The 20,776-nt window shown below is 41.8% G+C and overlaps 1 protein-coding gene across 1 annotated transcript in view; it reads left to right on the forward strand.

Moving 5' to 3' along the window:
* Window positions 1-20,776, forward strand: part of PRKAR2B (protein kinase cAMP-dependent type II regulatory subunit beta) — a 116,089-nt gene that overhangs the window by 72,683 nt on the left and 22,630 nt on the right. Inside the window, exons 6-7 of the mRNA XM_077758335.1 lie at window positions 7,271-7,323; window positions 14,366-14,449. Coding sequence (XP_077614461.1) covers window positions 7,271-7,323; window positions 14,366-14,449 — 137 coding nt within the window. The remainder of the gene's footprint in view (window positions 1-7,270; window positions 7,324-14,365; window positions 14,450-20,776) is intronic.

The following is a 20,776-nucleotide window of genomic DNA, read 5'->3' on the forward strand; positions in this document are numbered from 1 at the left end:
AAAAAAAAAAAAAAAAAAAAAAAATAAAAAAGTAAAAAAAAAAAAAAGAATTCCAACTGGTACTTTTGCTTGAACATGATTTGGGATCACAATGTGATCTTCTCCATTGTTAGAGGTGTCCAAATGCCTTTGTTCTGTGAATTTCCAGTTAGAATCTTCACTGATGTGTCAGAGTAGATGGACACCACCCCTACCGGGGCAGAAATGTGGATGAGGCAGGGAGAGGGAAGAGTCTGCTGACTGTCAGTGTGCCTTTATTTGGCTGGAATAGTGCATCTTATCCCGGTGCTTCTCAGTCTTACTTTTATTACTGTCTCTCTCCCAAGTCTTTTTAGGCTCCTGTCCCTTATCCCTCCCACCTCCACAGTGAATTTTAATACCACTCATGGACTATGTCTCTTTGTGTATTGTGTGTATATAGGTGCTTTATCCAAAAAAAAATAAGCTTTTTTGTGCTCTCACCCAGCTAATCTTGCTTGAGAATGCATGCCTTTTACTAGTATTTGTAAAGGTAAATTTTTTTTCCTTTTGTAGGAGGGCATTTCCACTTCAATAAGCTAAGTTTAGCCATATTGCAGCAGAACTCTGTTGTCTAATACACCTGTGCTTTTATCAGAGCTTTATTTTAAGCTGATTATCATTTAAATACATATGCTAAAACCTTAGTGTACTGAGAACACTGGAAAAGTAACTGTTATGTATTTTATAGAAATCAATTTTTTTCTAGGTTAAGTGCCTTTAAACCATGCAGTTTCTCTGTACAGACCACATTTGCTTTTTGCTCCTTTGACAAATATTTATTGAGGGTTGTGCACAGGGCTCTGTGCCAGGTGCTGAGGCCCAGTGGAGTGGCTCACGGATTTCAGGCTGACTCCTTTATGCTTTGTTAGGCAGAAAGCTAGCACGGGTTATATAAACTTGTCTGATGCAGAGCTGTTTGTACTAATTTTTATACGTTACCAACAAGGTATAGTGGGCACGTGGTGAAAACCCCTGGGAGGTGCTGTAATCCCTTGTGCAGTTTAATAAGGGGGGTACTTAGTCTTTGTCCTGGGCCCCTGGCACAGAGCCCCTCAAACCCTGAGAATCTCCTGAGTGAGAAGAATTTCTTTGGTGCACAGTGACTCTTGGATGAGGGGCTTCTAGATAGCTTGAAAATGGGGGCTGGTTGCCAGAAAGAACCAACTTTGATTAGAAGCTTGGAACTTTTCAGCCCAAACCCCATCCTCTGGGAAAGAGACTGGAGATGGAGTTAATCCCCATTGGCCAGTGATTTCATCATTTGTGCCTGTGTAATAAAACCCCAGATGACAGCGGGCGCCTGGGTGGCTTAGTTGTTATGCATCCGACTCTTGGTTTGGTCTCAGGTCATGATCTCATGGTTTGTGGGATCGAGCCCCATGTTGGGCACTGTGCTGAGAGCTGGGAGCCTGCCTGCTTGGGACTCTCTCTCTTTCTCTCTCTCTCTCTCAGAATAAATAAACATTAAAGAAAAAAGAAACCCACCCTAGATGACAGGGTTGAGAGCTTCCAGATTGGTGAACACATCAGAGCGTTGGGAGGGCGCCTTACCCAGAGAGCACTTGGAGGCTCTGTGGCCCTTCCCCATACCTTGCCCTATGGAACTCTTCCGTTGGCTGTTCTTGAGTTGTCCCTTTATAATAAGCCAATAAGAGTAATAAGGAAGACACTTTCCTGAGTTCTGTGATTCATTCTAGTGAATTATGGAACCAGAGGGAAGGGGTTGTAAAACCCTCAGTTTATAACTGGTTGGTGGACTGGGAATTGAGAGCAGCATCTGAAGTTGAGGGTGGTCTTGCAAGACTGAGCCCCTTTGGCTTGTGGGATCTGACTCTAACTTCAGGTAGACAGTATCAATTAAATTGAATTGGTAGACAACCTAGTTGGTATCCGAGAGTTGGAGAAGTGCTGTTGGAAAAAACGACATGTATTTGGTATCATGGTGGAAAAAAATCCTTTAACCTTGGCTGTCACTGCAATTGACCCTTGAGCAACAACAGGTTTGAACTGTTCTGGTCCACTTATACATGGATTTTTGTTTTTCAGTAAACATGGTATAGCATCACCATACTATAAATGTATTTTCTGTTCCTTAAGATTTTCTTAGTAACATTTTCTTCTCTCTAGCCTTCTTTGTTATAAGAATACAGTGTATAACACATATGACATACAAAATGTGGGTTAATCATCTGTGTATGTTATCAGTAAGACTTCCAGTCAACTGTAGGCTATTTCTAAAGTTTTCAGATAGTCAAAAGTTATATGTGGATTTTTTAGGGGCACCTGGGTGGCCCAGTTGGCTGAGCCTCAACTCTCGATCTTGATCTCTGGGTTGTGAGTTCAAGTCCCATGTTAGGCTCCACGCTGGACGTGAAGCCTACTTTTAAAAAATGTTATATGTGGATTTTCAACTGCAGGGGTGTTGTCTCCCCCAACCCCTTCATTGTTCATGGGTTAACTGTGTGCAGGTGTGTGTGTGTGTGTGTCTGTGTGTGTGTGTTGCGTGTGTGTGTGTGTTGCATGAGAAAATTGAGGGCCAAGCTCTGGAAGATGCAATCAGTTTAGTTCCCACTTTCCTGTTCTGTCCTCTTAACTGTGACAGGTGTCTGGCTACATATTACATGCATATCACAGTACAATGTGGGGATCAAATTAAATTCTTAGACATTCTAGATGACTAATCAAATAGATAATGTAAATATAACAGGAAAGCCTCAATATAGCGTTCACTTAAGGAATAAGGCTGGCCCTTACGACTGTGTAATTGTTGAGCAAAGAAGAGAATATATAGTTTCAGGCTCAATTTCAGATTGCCCAGGAGGGGTGCCATAAATACATCCTTGAAAGAATGCTTGACAGCTTATAGTGTCTGGAGGCTTAGGTTTGAGGGTCCTTCCAGACACAGAGCCTTCGTCCATTCATTCCTTGTACATATATTTACTGAGCTTCTAATCTCTGTGTCACGCCACTTGGTGAACAGACAAAAGGTTCTCATTTCCCTCCATTCCCATTTCTTGGACAAATGGTGTAAGGCATTTTAGCAAAGAAGGACAACTTTTTATTCATTTATTCTACTTGTGTTGGATAGTCTATAATGCAGATGGACTGTTAGGAGATCTGTTTTTTAATATAATTTATTGTCAAGTTGATTTTCATATAAACACCCAGCGCTCATCCCCACAAGTGCCCTCCTCCATGCCCATCCCCCACTTTCCCCTCTCCCCACCCCCATCAGCCCTCAGTGTGTTCTCCATGTTTAAGAGTCTCCTATAGTTTGCCTCCCTCCCTCTCCTTAACTATTCTTTCCCCTTCCCCTCCCCTGTAATCCTCTGTTAAGTTTTTCCTGTTCCACATAGGAGTAAAAACAGATGAAGGTATCTGTCTTTCTTTGCTGGACTTATTTCCCTTAGCATAACACCCTCAAGTTCCATTCATGTTCTGGCTACAGATGGCCAGATTTCATTCTTTCTCATTGCCATGTAGGAGATATTTAAACAAGGTATCATCTCTGCCCTCAAAAACCTTGCAAACTTGTTTGTTCATTAATCATTCATTCATTCAAAAAAGTATGCCTTCAGCCAGGCAGCATGCCAGGCCCATGCTAAGGAAATAGCGAGGGAACAGTAGCACCCGGTTAACTCCTAAAGGGCTGTAAGTCCCAGCCTCAAGGGGAAAGCGCTGGTAACCACTTTAGGAGAGTACAGAGTGTGATCTCTTCCCATGGTTTTGGGTTGGGGCGAAGGGAGCACAGAAGTGGGTTTTCCTAAACTAGCTCTCAGGAGGGTGGCTCTTGTCTGACTTTTTAGTTGGGGCTGGAGAGAAGAGATGGTTTGGAAAGGAGTTCGGTCCCAGGAGACAGTACACGAGAAGATAAGGGGACGGGGACACCGTGACAGTGTACAAGACTGCATGTGCTGTGTTTTGATTTGGCTGTAGAAGGAGGTAGATGAACTATAATGTAGTGAAACAGTGGCACATAAATGCCAAGAACTAAAGCCTTGTAATATTGGCGCAGTAAATAGTTCAAGGAAATAGGCAGCCCACAAACAAGCAATAAAATACGTATCACAGATTAAAAGGGTGTTAAGTAACAAATAATACTGGGACAGTTAATAAGCTATTCAGAAATATAATAGATTCTTTACTCCTCATGATTTTTAGTCAGAGTTTAGGGGATTGGAATTTAGAGATTAGAGGATTAAGGTTGCCCTCTGTGAATTAAAATTTAAGATCACCCCTCAAGGGTTTTACTGGCTGTATCAGCTCATTGAGCTTGTTGATTCCATTAGCAGGCCGACCGCATGGGCCCCGTATTCATAAGGGCCTGGAGTTTGAGCTCATGTTCTGTTGTTTCCCTCCTGAGATTCTTAGTTTTTGATAACGGGGCTGTGTTTTCATTTTGCACTCCTGCCTGCGGGGTTGCTCATCTGTGGAAACAGAGGTACAGATCCAAGCTTAGAAGTAGCTCTTAGGAGAGTTGCAGCCAACAGGGTTAAAGTGTGGAGGCCAGAAGAGCTGGGACCATCTGTATGGGTGTCTGTGGAAGCCTCTCGCTGCCCCGGACCTGATACCACTAAACACTCACTTTATTAGGCACACTCTCTGCCTCTTAGCTCTTCTCATCCAGCAGCCTTTTAACTGTGATTTGGCTTCTTCCATGGTCTTCCTGCAGGGAGAGAGCTGGTCATGCTGACTTGATTCAGGGCTGAGTTACTAAATTGGCATTCTGGTGATAGGCATCAGTGAGGTGTTTTCTGGGGAGCTNATAGCAGGCTGAAGTCCAGGCATTATCTGGTAAATTCACCAGCGTCAAATGCAGAGCAGAAGAGCAGCTAAGAAGAAGGGCTTTGGGGCCAGCTAGACAACGCTGTGATCAGGTGTCGGCTCTGTCCAACCCGAGTGTGTGATCTGGGCCAGGATGCACAAACGCTCCCTGCCCTAGCCTTTCATCTGTCAAGTGCTGATAGAAAACCTACCTTAGGATTGTTGTGAGATTGAATGAGAAAATACACACCAGGTCAGGGTTTCTCAAATGTAGTATGTTGACAGCTTGAGCCGGGTGATTGTGGGTTGTGGGGAAGGGGAGCTGCCCTGCACCTTGTAGGTGGTTTATTGGTATCTTTGGCGTCTCTCAGTAGCCTGCAGCTTCCCCCTGAGCACCCCCCAGTTGTGACAATCAGAGGGTCTCCAGACATTGCCAGATGTCCTCTGGGGACAGAATTGGTCTTGGTCAGATGTCCTCTGGGGACAGAATTGGCCCTGGTTACGAATCATTCACTCACTTGCCAAGGTGTATATAGAGTAATGCCTGGAGAAAAGAAAGCGCATGTCAGGTTTTATGATAATAAGGGTGGTTGGGGCACCTGGGTGGTTCAGTCGTTTAAGCATCCGATTTTGGCTCAGGTCATGGTCTCCCAGTTGGTGGGTTTGAGCCCCATGTCAGGCTCTGTGCTGACAGCTTGGAGTGCCTGGAGCCTGCTTCAGATTCTGTGTCTCCCTCGACTCCTCTGTCTCTCTCTCTCTGCTTCTCTCCTGCTCTTTCTTTCTCTCTCTCCTAAGAATAAATAAACATTGGGAGAAAAACTTTAAAAATAATAAGGGTGGTACTAATGATATAGTAGTCCTGAGGCCTCTGCAAAGACATTTGTAAGCTGTCCACTGATCCTCTGTTCTTTTTTTTTTTTTATGTTTTTATTTTATTTTTTGATGCAGACTGAGTGTGGGTGGGGAAGGGGCAGAGAGAGTGGGACACAGAATCTGAAGCAGGCTCCAGGCTCTAGGCTCTAAGCTGTCAGCACAGAGCCCAGTGCAGGACTCGAACTCACGAACCTGTAAGATCCTGTAAGATAAATAAAGGAGTTTCCAAGCTCAAAACCAGTGGTATTTTGGTAATGAGAAATTTTCTTCCTGGATCTCACTATATTAAAAATAAACAAATATGCCTAGCCTGTGAAGACTTTGTAATTATGGTTAAAAAGCCAACTGGATAAAATGATTGTGAGAAATAGGTCAGTGGTGTTAAGAAACTGGTGTAAATCAAAAAGAAAACCAAATGCATACAGAAATTCCTCATATATAAAGACGAAGGTGGGCATATAGTCAGCTTACAAACATTTGAACATAGTTTAAAATGCAAAATAATATTTATTTGTTCATTTATTTATAAATATTTATTTATTTTGAGAAAGGAGAGGAGCTGAGGGAGAGGAGAGAGAGAATCCCAAGCAGGCTACAAACGGTCAGCACAGAGCCCAACGCAGGGCTCAGTCTCACAAACGGTTAGATCATGACCTGAGCTGAAATCAAGAGTCAGATGCTTAACTGACTGAGCCACACAGGTGCCTCTAAAATTCAAAATAATTTTTAAAATTTTAAATAATTTTTTCATCTAAATTGGCAGAGATTTTATGCAGTAACATCCAATTCTGTTGTGTAGTTTAGAAGAGTCTTACACATTCTTTATGGTACAGTCCCTCTAGAAGGAAGCTTGGTAATAAGTATGCCTTAAAAATTGTCATACCTATTAGCCCCCCAAAATAACATTTGGGAATAATTCTGATAGCATAATCTGAAATGTAGACAAATATTTATGCATGAAGATGTTTATTGCAGCTTCTTTTCATAGAAGCCAGCTAAGTGTCTAGCATTACAGGAGTGGTTAATTTTAGCATATGATAAATAATCAGCAGTATTTAAAACAATTTTTGCAAAATGTTTCTAATGGCATATGAAATTCTTACAGTGTTGAAAAGAGTAGGCTTTATAACTGAGGATACAGTATAAACTCAACTCAGAATAAAGACTAGAAAGGAATATGAACACGTTAATCATATTTGCCCTTGGAAGACCGGGTTATGGAATTTAGGATAGGTACTCACTCATAACTGTATGGTTAAGTTGATCATCTCATAGCAGACTTAGACTTTTTTGATGTCTCTTCTTTGAGGAAATTTTAAATCTTGTGCATTTCTAGAGCTTGGAAATGAAGGCAGAACAGGTGAAGCTGTTTTCTCTGAATAACAGAAAGTAGAAAGCAATTGTCATTGTCTTAAAGTACAGTTTTATATTTTAATCAACTCTTCATAAACTGCAATAGGAAGTTGGTTTTGGGGTATATATACACTGCTTGCCCTGTATGAAATAATGTTGTTTTGTACCATGGTGCTTTTTTTGTTCATTTTTTTAAAGACATATTTATTGTAGTATGTTTCTTGATAAAAGAATCAAATGTCCATTTTTATTTTTATAGTATGTGCTGAAGCTTATAATCCTGATGAAGAAGAAGATGATGCGGAGTCCAGGGTATGTAATTACTAAGTTAATTTTAAATTGTACTCCTGTATTGAATCAAGAATGTAGTAATAAAAGATGTTAACAGGCATATTGATTACAGGAAGCATAATGTAAGTATTTTGACGGGTTTTTTTTCTGGTCTTTTCTCAGATACTTTACTTTTACTTCCAATTCTATAGAATTACTTTTCTCCAAAAAAAGTCTTTTTGTTTGGGTGAAAGGAAAGATGAACATAAACACCAGTTGTGGTTTTATTTCTTTTGCAAAAATACAGCCTGGGGATGGAAAATCCGGGCTGTGTTTTAGCTCTCTTTCTCATAGCGTTAATGCTATTTTTCTGATAGTATTTCTAGTTCAGAAAAATACTGGGAAAAGGCTTTTTGTTCCTACTAATTTATAACAGCAGAAGCTTATTCTGAAACAAACAAAATCACAGCAGAATTACATCTCATGTGTCAGTTTACAGTTTCTTACTTTTAAAAATCTGTGAATCTTAATAGATTGCTCAGAAACCGATTTCTTGAAGGCCATCATGTTTTTGTAAGAATTTGTGCAGTTTTGTTTGAAGCAGTTTTTAAGCTATGTGCCTTCACTCCCTTCACCTTTTATTTATTTAGTAAAAAGTAAGCTAAATATAGGAGATTACTGTAACTGGAAATGGAAAGTATTAATTTCCTTTTTCTTTCTTTCTCTTTGTCTCACTCTCTGGTGTTTTTTTGTTTTTGTTTATTTTTTGAGTACTTGGGAAGAGCTCATTCTTTTTTGTTTGGCCTCAAATAATAAACAAAACTTTATTTCTTCAGTTCTGACAAATACTTAAATAAGATTGAGTTTTAATATGGAAAAGCAAATACTATATCCCTAAGTCATTACATAATTAAGCTCCCTGAAATATATGTAAAATCTAGCGGTAGAAAGTTCAAGGAGTCTTCTATTATGTGGAAGGTCTTGAAAGAAAATCCCACGTCGTTCTTGTACCTGTGGGGATTCCCAGCACCAGTGTTGGGGGGAGCTCATGGTTTGCCTCCAGAACTTAATTTGATAATGTCTACAAATTCTGGCCTGAAATTAGGTTTTCTTAGGATTAAGGTATTACTAGGATGTAGCATGCTGTTAGCACTTCATGTAGTCAGAAAAACCAGACCTTCTCCATTGTGTACTTGATTTATATATCTGGCAGAAACAATAATGGGTGACTTTGAAGAGTACACACATTCTTTACATTTGTTTATAGCTACCATTAGCTCCCTGGGACAGGTAAAGTGATTGGCTTGGTCACTCCAGTTAATTCCTAACAGTCTTATTTGGGAAGGGTGCTGCCAGTTATGATTCATTTGATTACGCCAAAGAGCCCAGTCACATTGAGATACAAATAAAAAAAATATTGGGGAAAATTATTGGATAAATTCTTGGAAATCTTCTAGAATTACAGGAAGAATTTAAAAAAACCCAAAACCCAAGCTGTAGCTGGCGGACAGAAGCCAGCCCACGTCTGAGATCTCACCATGGCAGTGGTTCAGGACTTAGACCACTGTCCTGGAAAGGGACTTGACTACCTATTGCTTTTTTGCTGCGTCTCTCAGTTTAAAGTCCCAGTTTCCCTGGGAGAGTTTTTCACAGACCCAGCTTTGGCTAGGGGGCCAGGGACAAGAGGTGCAGACTTAGCTGCTGGGCACCACTTTTAAGTGAAGGCAGTTCCTAGGCAAGGAAGAATCTCCATTGGTTGGGCATTTACCGCTGGTTATCCCCTGTAAACACCGTTCATGTTACTTTAAGTACTGTTTTTGTAAGTACAGATTTTCTCCATTGGGGTTGACTGTTCTCTGAACATGTTACTAAGAACTGCACTGTCTTTTTAGCCTTAGATACCAGAAGGCAAATTACACCATAGCACTTGGAAATGACTATTACAGATTACAAAATTAATGGCTCTAAGCAGATATTGGAAAATGTAAAGAAAACATATAGTATATTTTGATACGGCACCATTTCATTTGGAGGGTTTGCATTATGTCATAGACTATGCATCAAATCCTTAAATCTCAGATTAGTATAAATAAGTATTTATTCTTTGATATGAGTTCAAAGAAAATTTAAATACTTAAGATCGACGTAGGAAAATCACAAATTAGATTTTACCTTTAATAAATGAAAACACAGGGGCACCTGGCTGGCTCAGTAGGTAGAGCGTGTGACTCTTGATCTTGGTTGTGAGTTTGAGCCCCACATTGGGTATAGAGATTTCTTTAAAAAAAATGAAAATATACAAGTTATCTATACATCTAACAGGTAGCTATTCTGGTAGAGAAGAGCTGGTAAGCTTCAGAGTAGATCATTTCTAGCAAAGCATGCAACTCTTGAGTTTGGGGTCATGAATTCAGATCCTACGTTGGGTGCAGAGATTACTTGAATAAAAAATTTTTTTAAAAAAGAGTGGATCATTTCTTTGTCGTGTTACTCCAGAGAATGTGGGGAGAGTGCCTTCTGTATATCTGGTGGAGTGCTGGGTTGTTCAGTCCTGAGCACCATGGACAAGTCCCTGCCATCTCCTAGCAGAATTAGACAATTAATTTAGCCAGTAAATTAATGAACAGTTGCAAAGTGTGAGCACTGAAAGGATAGAGACACGGGGTCTAGTAGTGAAAACAAACCCCAACCCCACATGACAAGGTCTCTAATTAAATGGAGTGGTTGCAGAAGGCCTCCTTGAGGTGAGACCACAGGGTGGAGAGGGGGAGAGTCTTGCCCAAAAGCCCCGAAGCCCATTTTTGGTTGACCTCAGTCCCTCAGCAGGGGGCAGGGAGCAGTTCCCAGCGAAGACAGGTGTGACTGTGGAAGGCAAGTGTGGCCGCTCCCGGTAGTTGAGGTGGAGCTGGGGGAGGAAGACAGGGGATTTAGTGCCCAGTAGGTGTGATGGCATCCATCGCGGTGCTCGAATTTAAATTTTTTAAACATCACCTTCCGCTCTATGTGGAGAATGGACTGGACAAATGGGAAAATATCTTGTACAGATAACCCTTGCTTTACCAAAGTAGATTTGCAGTGTTTTCTTTAAAGAAAACATCTACATAAATTTTTTAATGAACTGGTTTTCTAATTATTTAATTGAAAGACACCCAAGATTTAGAGTTGGCAAACTTTTTCTGTAAACTTTTTTTTTACTGAAAAATTTTCTGTTTTCAGGTAATATTTTAGGCTTTGGGGGCCATACAGTTTGTCGAAGCTACTTGCTCTGCCCTTGTAGCTTGAAAACAACCACAGACTACATAAATGGATGATTGTGGCTGTGTTCTGCTAAAACTTTATCTGGCTCAATTGGTAGAGCATGTGACTCTTGATCTTGGCGTCATGAGTTCAAAACCAGTGTTAGTCATAGGGGCGCCTAGGTGGCTCAGTCAGTTAAGCGTCCGACTTTGGCTCAGGTCATGATCTTACGGTTGGTGGGTTCAAGCCCCGCATCGGGCTCTGTGCTGACAGCTCAGAGCCTGGAGCCTGCTTCAGAGTCTGTGTCTCCCTCCCTCTCTGACCTTCCCCTGCTCACGTGGTCTCTCTCTCAGAAATAAATAAAAACATTAAAAAAAAATAAAAATCAATGTTAGGTATAGAGAAAAAACCAAAAAACTTTATTTATGGACACTTGAATATGAATTTTAACTAATTTTCATGTATTTATGAATTATTTTGATTTTTGTTTCTCCCAATCATTCTTAGCTTAGGGACCATGCAAAAAGAAATTTGGCCTTCATGCCATAGTTTGCTGACCCTGGTTTAGAGAATAACTTTTGTAGTCAGCCTGCCTGGGATGAATCACATAGTTCTGCAGCTCTGAACTTCCCTGACATTGAAGAAATTACTTGGACAAATTCAGAGGACAAAATACAAAGGACAAAAAACTGTAGTTTTCTTCCTCTGTTTAGCTTATTTTACTTAGCATGAATTGCTACCTGCCTCATGGGTTTGGTTACTAGGATAAAATGAGTTAATATTTTTAAAGCCCTTAAACCAGTGCCTGGCACATAATAAATGCCATGTAATTATTTGTGTTTGTTTTTGTTTTATGACTGTTTGTTTAACAAATAAGATTTTATCCTGAAATCAGAAATAAAATTTAATAATTAAAAAAAAGAAAATGGCTTTTAGTAAAAGAAAAGTCACAGTTGGGTGTATTGCTGAAGGCTTAATTTTCCAGATGCAGATCTTACAAGTAGAATCACACCAAACCCAACAGAAAACAGTCTTTAGAAGCGGGGAGCATCTTTTGAGCAGTTGGTTACAGGGTGGAGGCACCAAGGCTGCAAAGATTCACTGGATTTCTGACTGCTTTCCAGAGCACAGAGAAGGATTTTAATGCAGGGTCTGTTGTAAAAGATAAAAAAGACTCTGGATGCAGAGGAATGATGGTGGGGAGAGAAGACAGAGGAAGAAAGGGAGAGCAGTAGACGGTAGCGGTGGTGGCAGGATGAAGAACCAAGATTTAAAAGTTAACTCATGGGGCATCTGGGTGGCTCAATCGGGTAGACATCTGACTTTGGCTCAGATCACAATCTCGGAGTTTGTAGGTTTGAGCCCCACGTCGGGCTCTGTGCTGACAGCTGAGAGCCTGGAGCTGCTTCAGATTCTGTCTCCCTCTCTATCTGCCCTTCCCCTGCTCCCTCTCTCTCTCTCTAAATATAAATAAACATTAAAAAAATTAAAAGTGGTAATTGATAAAAATGAAATTAGTAAGAGAGAAAAGGAAACCGCTGTTGTGTGAGGGGTTCCTTACAGAGTGAATGGTTGGGGAGAAGGACGTAAGTTGATTACAAGAGTAAAACAGGTGCAAGGTGGTGCTAAGAAAGACAATTTGGGTGAAACAGGCACACTTCAACGCTTCATGAAGGGGGCGGTCTCCATTCCCAAGGGTCCAGAGAACTTCAAGATGGGGTAGAAGGCAGGAAGCTTTCATAGGATGAGGAATAAGGAATGAGGAAACAAGTATAGAGCCGAGGGTTGGCATGGCTTTAGGGATTGGCTGTGCTGTGTTCCTGGTGCACTGGAGTATTTATGGGGACAGGAAAGCTATTTAAATTGTGATTTGCCAACCTTGCTCCCTGGGTGGGAATGCCTCCATCTTGGGCCTAGAAAGGTATTTCAGCAAGGGTGTCATGGTATCCCCGACTTTTTCTCTCTAAGGACAGAGCTTTTCAGCAGGGAAACATTTTATGATTTCTTCAGTGTGAAGTTCTAGTTGAATTTTGTGAAGTGAGAAGTGACTTTTTTGTTTGTTTTATTGTGTTATCCTTCCTTATTTGAAGTAGGGAGATAGGAATTTTGGTTTTCATGATGTTTTTAATGCCCAGATTTTAAAAATTTCTTACAAGCAGTTGGCACCAGGGTCTACTTTTTCTGTATCCATATGTCATCTTAGAATCTAGTTTGAGGTGAAGTTTGCATATATCTTACCCATATGGGAAAAAATGCAGTGACTTCCTGTCTCACTGGCTAATACTCTTTTGAGTAGTATATGAATAGTCACAGACAGATACCGGGAGTTCATTTCCAGACCACCAAAATAAAGTATATTTTGCAGCAAAGCTACTCAAATGAACTTTTTAGTTTCCCAGTGCAGAATTATGTTATGTTATGTTTACACTTTATTTCAGTCTGTTAAATGTACAATAGCATTATGTCTAAAACAATAACATACACGTCTTAATTAAAAATATACTTTATTGCTAAAAAATGTTAACCAGCACCTCATAACTGACCACAGATCTCCATAATAAAGACAGTAATGAGGAAAAGGTTTGAAGTATTCTAAGAATTACCAAAATGTAACAGAGAGACAAAGTGAGCAAATGCTCTTGGAAAAATGGGGCCGACAGACTTGCTCAACACAAGGCCGCCACACACCTTCCATTTGTAAACATACCTGTGAAGCACAGTAAGGTGAAATCAGTAAGACAAGGAATGCCTAAATACCATAAATTTCCTTTATTTCTTTTGGGCCTGTGGTTTTCATCAGTTTTTAGCCACCCGAGATGGGTCTGAAGCACCGATTCTGATTTCCCGTTGTGAGTTTCGGTATGCGCACGGGCACAGAACTCACTTCTCCTGGCTGTGGCTGGCCTGACCCGGGGCCGGTGGGCTGCCGAAGGGGACGCTGCATGTCGGCTCCCTTGGCCATGCCCTCTGCATGCAGGACCGTTTCTTGCGTTTCCACTCATTTTCTAGTTACAAACTATCGGTGTTCACAAAAGAGTGGGCCTTTTGGTTCAAGTTGGGTGAGCCTTCTGCTAGTTAGAAGGGACTCCAGAGAGCCGACAGGCCACCCTCCAGCGGGCATTCTTTTGGTCGTCACGCCCCTGGAATGACAGTTGAGGAAGAACGTCGATTCTTCTCTGGTTCTCCTTGAGCTCATTCTAAACTGAGCACAGCGGGACCATTGGATTAATTTTCCCTCAGCTCCACACTCCCCGGGCCTGGCGTCCTGCTTTGACTGAGTCCCTTGGGGAAATCACCCCCTGTGGGGGTAGTTAGGTACGTTGTGCATAGAAGTATATTTAACATCTGATACAGTATACGTGTAAGACTGTGTTAGCTTCTAGAGACTACCAAGTTTCGAAGGAAAGACCAACATCCTGAAAGACTGTCGCACTCAAGTGGTAGAGTGTGAAGCAGTATCAAAGGCTGGCGAGAGAGTATTCCACAGAACGAAGGCAGCCGGCAGGTCTTCAGTGCAGCTGCTGTGACCTGCTGGCTTTTGTGTGTTCCCGCTGGCTGGGAGCTTTGGGGCCTTTAGTCATGAGCCGATCACAGACCTTTACTAAATGGATTTGCTAATCTGGGGGAAACACTCCTTTGAAAACCATTCCAGCCGAATTGATGAACACGCACCGCTTCCCAGAGACCAGCTCTGTTACTTTCCCTTACGTAGGGGGCTGCTAACTGGTGTCTGGCCACCTAAAGTGAACCTCAGCACTGACCATTCTTCTCTCCAACATCCCGCTGGGAAATTTTACCCCTTATGAGTAAGAGGAATAGACTAATTGTTAATTTGGTATCCTTTTAGATTATACATCCCAAAACTGATGATCAAAGAAATCGATTACAAGAGGCTTGCAAAGACATCCTGCTGTTTAAGAACCTGGATCCGGTAAGACAAATCTCAGTAATCAGAAATGTTTTTTTTTTTTTTTTTTTTTCCAGCGTCAGAGTGAAGAACTGGGCAGGGTCTTGGACTTTACCCTCGTTACAAGCTGGCATCACCTGGGGTGATGTGAGGCCCCACCGTGGAGGCCTGCGTGTGCAGTGGGCTGGGTTCTGGGAGTGCAGCTCCAGGCTTCACAGGTGCTTTGTCGCAGGCCTGCCTGCACCCGTCTGGGGAAGACACTATCTCATCCCTCGAGGCTCCTTGTTACAAGCATTGCCCTGAGAAACAGCCCAGTTGAGAGAGGGTAGGACCTTGCATTCTTTGTATAGCCAGTCAAAGGTGTAGGACGGTGCAGGTGAGGTGGCTTGCCTCTCTTACCAGCTAGTAAGAGTAATTATATTTTTAAGGAGAAACTTGTCTGTTACACATATTTTAAAGGTAACATTTTACTTGACTTTCAAGGAGGGGGATTTCTTTTATTTTTATTTATTTATTTATTTTAGTAAGGATTTCGAAATCTCTGGTCTTTGGTTCTGGGTGGCTTTCTAGAACACCCTCTTTCAGTGTGAGTGAGCATGCTGTCCGCATTTTGCCCTGCATTCTGACTTAATTGTTCTCTTCCTTCATCACAGATTTTGCTTCTTCACTGCTCTGTGGTCATTTGGGTTACCATGATCCTGCCGCCATGATCCAAATGTGGGAAATGAGTCAACTCTTCTAGCTTACTCAACTTTTTTTTTTTTTTTTTTTTTGGTCCCCTTGGGCTCTTTTTNGCAGCATCTATTAGAGTTTTCAGATTGATGTCCTGGTGAAGAAAGCATTAAATTACACCTACTCTTTTAAAGATAAGGTCTTCTGAAGGGCATTTTTATAAAGAGGAAGGGACTGTATTATACCAAATCTTCTACACTGGGTCATATGATGCCCTGAAACATTTTTTAAAAATCCTTTGTTTTGCGGCACCTGGGTGGCTCAGTCCCTTAAGTCTCTGACTTCAGCTCAGGCCCTGATCTCACGGTTCCTGGGTTTGAGCCCCACATTGGGCTCTGTGCTGTCAGTGTGGAACCTGCCTCGGATCTTCTGTCTCCCTCTTCCTCTGCCTCTCCTCTGCTTGCACTCACTTGAGCTCTCTCTCTCTTTTTCTCTTTCAAAAATAAGTAAACATTAAAAAAAAGATTCTTTGTTTCTAATACCACATATGTTTCTTTCACATCCTCCAGGAACACAGATTATACTTTGTGACTTTGGAGATGTTGATTTGGGACCAGATGTTAAAAGTTCTTGTCTGGTTTGACTCAGGTCCTCTAGAATTCTTACTGAATTTGCAAAACTATGAGCTCTAAAGAATGGGGGTGTTGGTTGTTAATGAAAAATTAAGAACCTAAGAAACAAAACTTTAGGAATTCCATTTAGGAATGGAAACATTTTCTTGTAGTATTAACTACTAGATAGAATAAATGACTAATGGGAATTTGTGAAATTTTGATGGGCTTCCAAATAATCACACATTTCATTTGTCTAGAATGGTAATGGTTCTTTGAAATAAAGAATGCTTAAACTGTAATTTCTTTTTTTTAATGTTTATTTATTTTTGAGAGAGCACAAGCAGGGAGGGGCAGAGAGAGGGAGACAAGAATCTGAAACAGGCTTCAGGCTCTGAGCTGTCAGTACAGAGCCCGACACAGGGCTTGAACCGGTGAACCATGAGATCTTTTTTTTTTTTTTAACGTTTATTTTTGAGACAGAGACAGAGGACGAGCTGGGGAGGGGCAGAGAGAGAGGGAGATAGAATCTGAAACAGGCTCCAGGCTCTGACAGCACAGAGCCCGATGTGGGGCTCGAACCCATGAACCACGAGATCATGACCTGAGCCAAAGTCGGCCGCTTTAACTGACTGAGTCACCCAGGCGCCCCGAACCGTGAGATCTTGATGTGAGCCGAAGTCAGACGCTTAACCAACTGAGCCACCCAGGTGATCCTAAACTATGTGATTTCTAATGATCTTCTACCATTGCGAGTCCAAATATCAGTGGAAAAATACAACTTTGGGTGTGTATGGGGGCAGGCACTGGAGTTAAACAAATTTAGTATTTAACTCCTGTCCATCACATACGTGTGGAAGAGAGCTGTAAAATTAATCCTCAGTTTTCCCCTTTGGGGTAGGCATCAGCTAAGCAGATTCTCTATTCTTCAACTAGAGCTTTACATGGCAGAATTTCAGAGCTCACCGAAAACAGTGTCTTTCATGCTGTGCTTTGCCTGTATATCATCGGAGGATCTGGTGAAAAATGCAGGGTCTGCTTCAGTGGGTTTGTCATGGAGCCCGAGAGACTGCATTTCTCACCGACCCTCAGGTGAGGCTGACGCTCCTGGCCCACAGCCACACTTCCCTGAGCGGAGACTAGGGCCAGACGTGAAAATGCTCTTGTTCAGGATTTTGGCACTCTCACCTGTTATTTTGTTTGCATACTTTCCTATTGAATTGAACCCACATTTTAATGCATCAGCAATGTCTAGACATTGCTATTCAAGTGCCTATACACTAAGTGATAAACAGATGGGAGTGAAATAGCTGTTAGGTATGCTTTCCTGAAATGCTTCCTATTCTGTTCTATCTAAACTAAGCTTATTTTTCTTGCCATTTCAGCTTAACTCTTCTAAAGCTCTGTGCAAATTGCATTTAAAATAATAAAATTACATTTAAAATAATTTTTAAAAGCTATTGGCTAGTAGATTCTGGCAAGGAGCATCTTTATTTAATTAAAGTGATTATTTTTATAAAAAGTAAATGTTTTTAGCATTCTTTTGCTTCTTTGTTTGAGGTCTTATATATTTTAAAGGCCAGTTCATAAGGGAGGGGGAAAAAATGAAGAAGCCCCTTCACAAAATTACCAAGTTCATGAATTACCATTATTGAATATTTTATAGGGAAGAAGCAAATGTATTTACATTGTTGCTTCCAAAACATCTTTTTAAAAAAGTTTGAGCTTGAACTGTCTTGATTTATCTCCGTACTCTCTCAGATCCTTCTGGGAATGATGTAAAATATAGATGAGTAAAAATGTATTTTTCTCAACACATTTCCACCTGGAATTAAAAAAAAAAAAACTCCCCAAACATGGCAGTTTGAAGATTTTAGGTTAAGCTTGTGGTTTTATTTATTTATTTAAATGTTTTATTTATTTCTAGGAGATAGAGAGACAGTGTGAGCAGGGGAGGGTCAGAGAGAGAGGGAGTCACAGACTGAAACAGGCTCCAGGCTCTGAGCTGGCAGTCAGCACAGAGCCCGACGCGGGGCTCGAACCCACGAACTGCGAGATCATGACCTAAGCGAAAGTCGGACGCTTAACCAACTAAGCCACCAAGGCGCCCCAAGCTTGTGGTTTTAAACAGTCTTCTAGTTTCTCATGATCCACATTTTTTTCCCACAATAACGCATGTGCATTTACCTTGAATGACATACCCGGCTCCTGTAACCTGCCTGTACAACAGCACCCTTCAGTTTGATGCCTTGACTGCATACTGTGCTCCAAAGTCTGTACAAAGCGTTGGATGCCACAGAAATGCTTGGTTGTTGTCCTCTTGGAACTTAACAGTTTGATGGGGGATCCCGATACCCACACCAAGCAATTTGGTGAAACGTGGGAAATACTATAATGCAGTCAGGATGTTGTGAGAGGGTGAGGGTCTCTCAGCCCCCTGAGGTTTCAGGAGGCTGGGGAGGCCGCCTGAGCTGAGCCTCAGAAAATGGGTGGGGTAGGAAATTGGCAGGGGAAGAAAGCGCAGAGAGTGTTCTCACTGGAGCCCACAGTGGAGGACCCCCAGTGGTGGGAGCACGGGTGTGTGTGTGTGTGCGCGCGCGCCCTGTTGTAAAGGACACGTGTCATAGAGGTCTCCACCGGCACCCTGCAGCGTTGGCCACGTATTGAAGGCAGTGGGAAATCACACTTGAAATATTTGAAGCGGCGAAAGTATAATCAAATGTGTGTGAGGTTACTGTGGAGGCAGGATAGAGGGTATTAGAGTGGGAAAGGGACTTAGGGAAGGGCAAGGGGGTGGTTTCATAAAATGCTCAGGATTAGCGGGAGTGGGCACTTTTTAGGTGCTGGATGATTTGTGACGTGATGCACAAGGTCTAGGATGACTCCCTCCCCGAGTCTCTGCTGGAATGACCGCGAGCTGGTACCTTTTTCTGAAATGGGAAAATTTCGAGGAGGAAAGGGGGAGCAGTAATTACTATCTCGCAAGAAGAATGATTAGGCTTTTTATCTAGCATCGCACCTCAATTCCCTGAAGTCATTGTTTAGCTTGGAAATCTTGCACCTCCCTGGCCTCTGAACATTTTTTCCTGCGAATGCTGTGTGTGCATAGGTTGAGCACAGCATTTGTAATTATTAGTCTCTTTGAAGATCTCCTTTTCATGAATATTTTAATGCTCGGCTCAGTAGGCCATTTTTCTTCTGCAATATTTCTAATTTGAGGCAAACTGAAATAATTTTCCTAGGCTCTCTGATAGGTTCTTTCATTAACGGAGAGTAAATTGTTGTTTTTGAAGTGAGTCAGAGACCTTTCACCAAGCACAGCCTTGGGTCTGCATTCCATAGCATAAGCTGTGGATTTCTCACTGTGATTGTCAGTTGCTGGGAAAGCCTCCGCATATTAAATATTTCCTAAGTTCTTTCTGCTCTGCATAATTATGGGTAAAGTGCATTTTGATTGATTAGAACAGACACCTGTCACACTGAGAAGTTCTAGAAGAAATGATTGTTCTGTATTTTGCCAGGAATTACTTTTCTATCTCTCTGTGTGTGAATTCCTAAGCTTTATAATGTTCTAACATGCAGCTCATTCCAAGATGACAAAAAATAATGTTATTTCATTTTTCTCTCCCATTTGACATTTAGAGAAAGAGCTAATCAATAAAGCTGGTATTCCCTCTCCTTCTGACCTTAGAGACTTGGAATATAAATAGTAAGCAACACAAAATATTAGTAAACCATTTAATCAAACCGTAACTTTGGTAGGTTGACCATATGTTGCTTGGTTGATGAACTCATATGGATAAAATGGTCCCTGCAGGGCCAGTTAGCATCACATCAAGACAGCGCTGTTTTACTGCCGCACCAGCCTCATCTTCCACAGGGGCTGCACTTTCCCATGTAGGTGTCAGAGCCACACAGGGACCTGGGGGTGGGGGGTCCTGCAGACCACCCCCATTACCCCTCCAGAAGCTGTCCGTAGCCCACGTGAAGTAGTAGTACGTGTCCTGTTTCCGTGGAGAACTTGGCTTTTTTATGAATTAAATTTTTAGGGTCACCTGGGTGGCTCAGTCAGTTGAGCTTCTGACTTGGGCTCACATCATGATCTCACAGTTTGTGGGTTCGAGCCCCACGTTGGACTCTGTGCTGACAGCTCAGGAGCCTGGAGCCTGCTTCCGATTCTGTGTCTCCCTCTCTCTGCCCCTCCTCTGCTCTCTCTCCATCTCTCTCTCTCTCTCAAAATTAAATAAACATTAAAAAAGTTTTTTAAATTTAAGTCCGTATGCTTATACAATTTATAAAAATTCAAAAAGAACAAAAGAGGAGTGGTGCCTGGATGGCTCAGTCAGTTGGAGCTTCTGGGTCTTGGTTTCAGCTCAGGTCTGGATCTTGTGGTTCCTGAGATTGAACCGTGCATCAGGCTCTGCACATATAGCACGGAGCCTGCTTGGGGCTCTGTCTCTCTGCCCCCCCCCCCCCCCCCCACCTGCACATCTGTATCTCTCTTCCTCTCTTTATCTCTCTCTCTCTCTCAAAATAAATGAATAAAAACGCTTACAAAAAAGAACAAAAGAGTAGTCAGGGAAAAGAAGTCCCCCTTACAGCCCCGCCTTCCGGCAGCCCAGCTTCTCAGGAGTCCCATTCCTTTAGTGTTCTGATGGTATTGCTCTGGGGTTATGCTGTGTATAGACCAGTATCTTGTTTTGTTTTTCTATTTTTCAAGTTTTAATTCTAGTTAGTTAACATATATGGTAAAATTGGTTTCAGGAGTAGAATTTAATAATTCATCATTTACATATGACACCCAGTGCTCATCACAAGTGCCCTTAATGCCCATCATCCATTTAGCCCATCCCCCACCAACCTCCCTCCAGCAACCCTTAATTTGTTCTCTGTCTTTAAGAGTCTCTTATGGTTTGCCTTCCCCCTCTTTTTTTCCTTCCCATGTGTTCATCTGTTAGTATTTCAAGTTTGTTTATTTTGAGAGAGAGAGAGGGAGACAGAGAATCCTAAGCAGGCCCTGCATTGTCAGCACAGAGCCCAATGTGCGGCTCAAACGCACGAACTGTGA

This window comes from Crocuta crocuta, unplaced genomic scaffold (assembly GCF_008692635.1).
Source record: "Crocuta crocuta isolate KB4526 unplaced genomic scaffold, BGI_CrCroc_1.0 scaffold103, whole genome shotgun sequence".
Classification (NCBI taxonomy): Eukaryota; Metazoa; Chordata; class Mammalia; order Carnivora; family Hyaenidae; genus Crocuta; species Crocuta crocuta.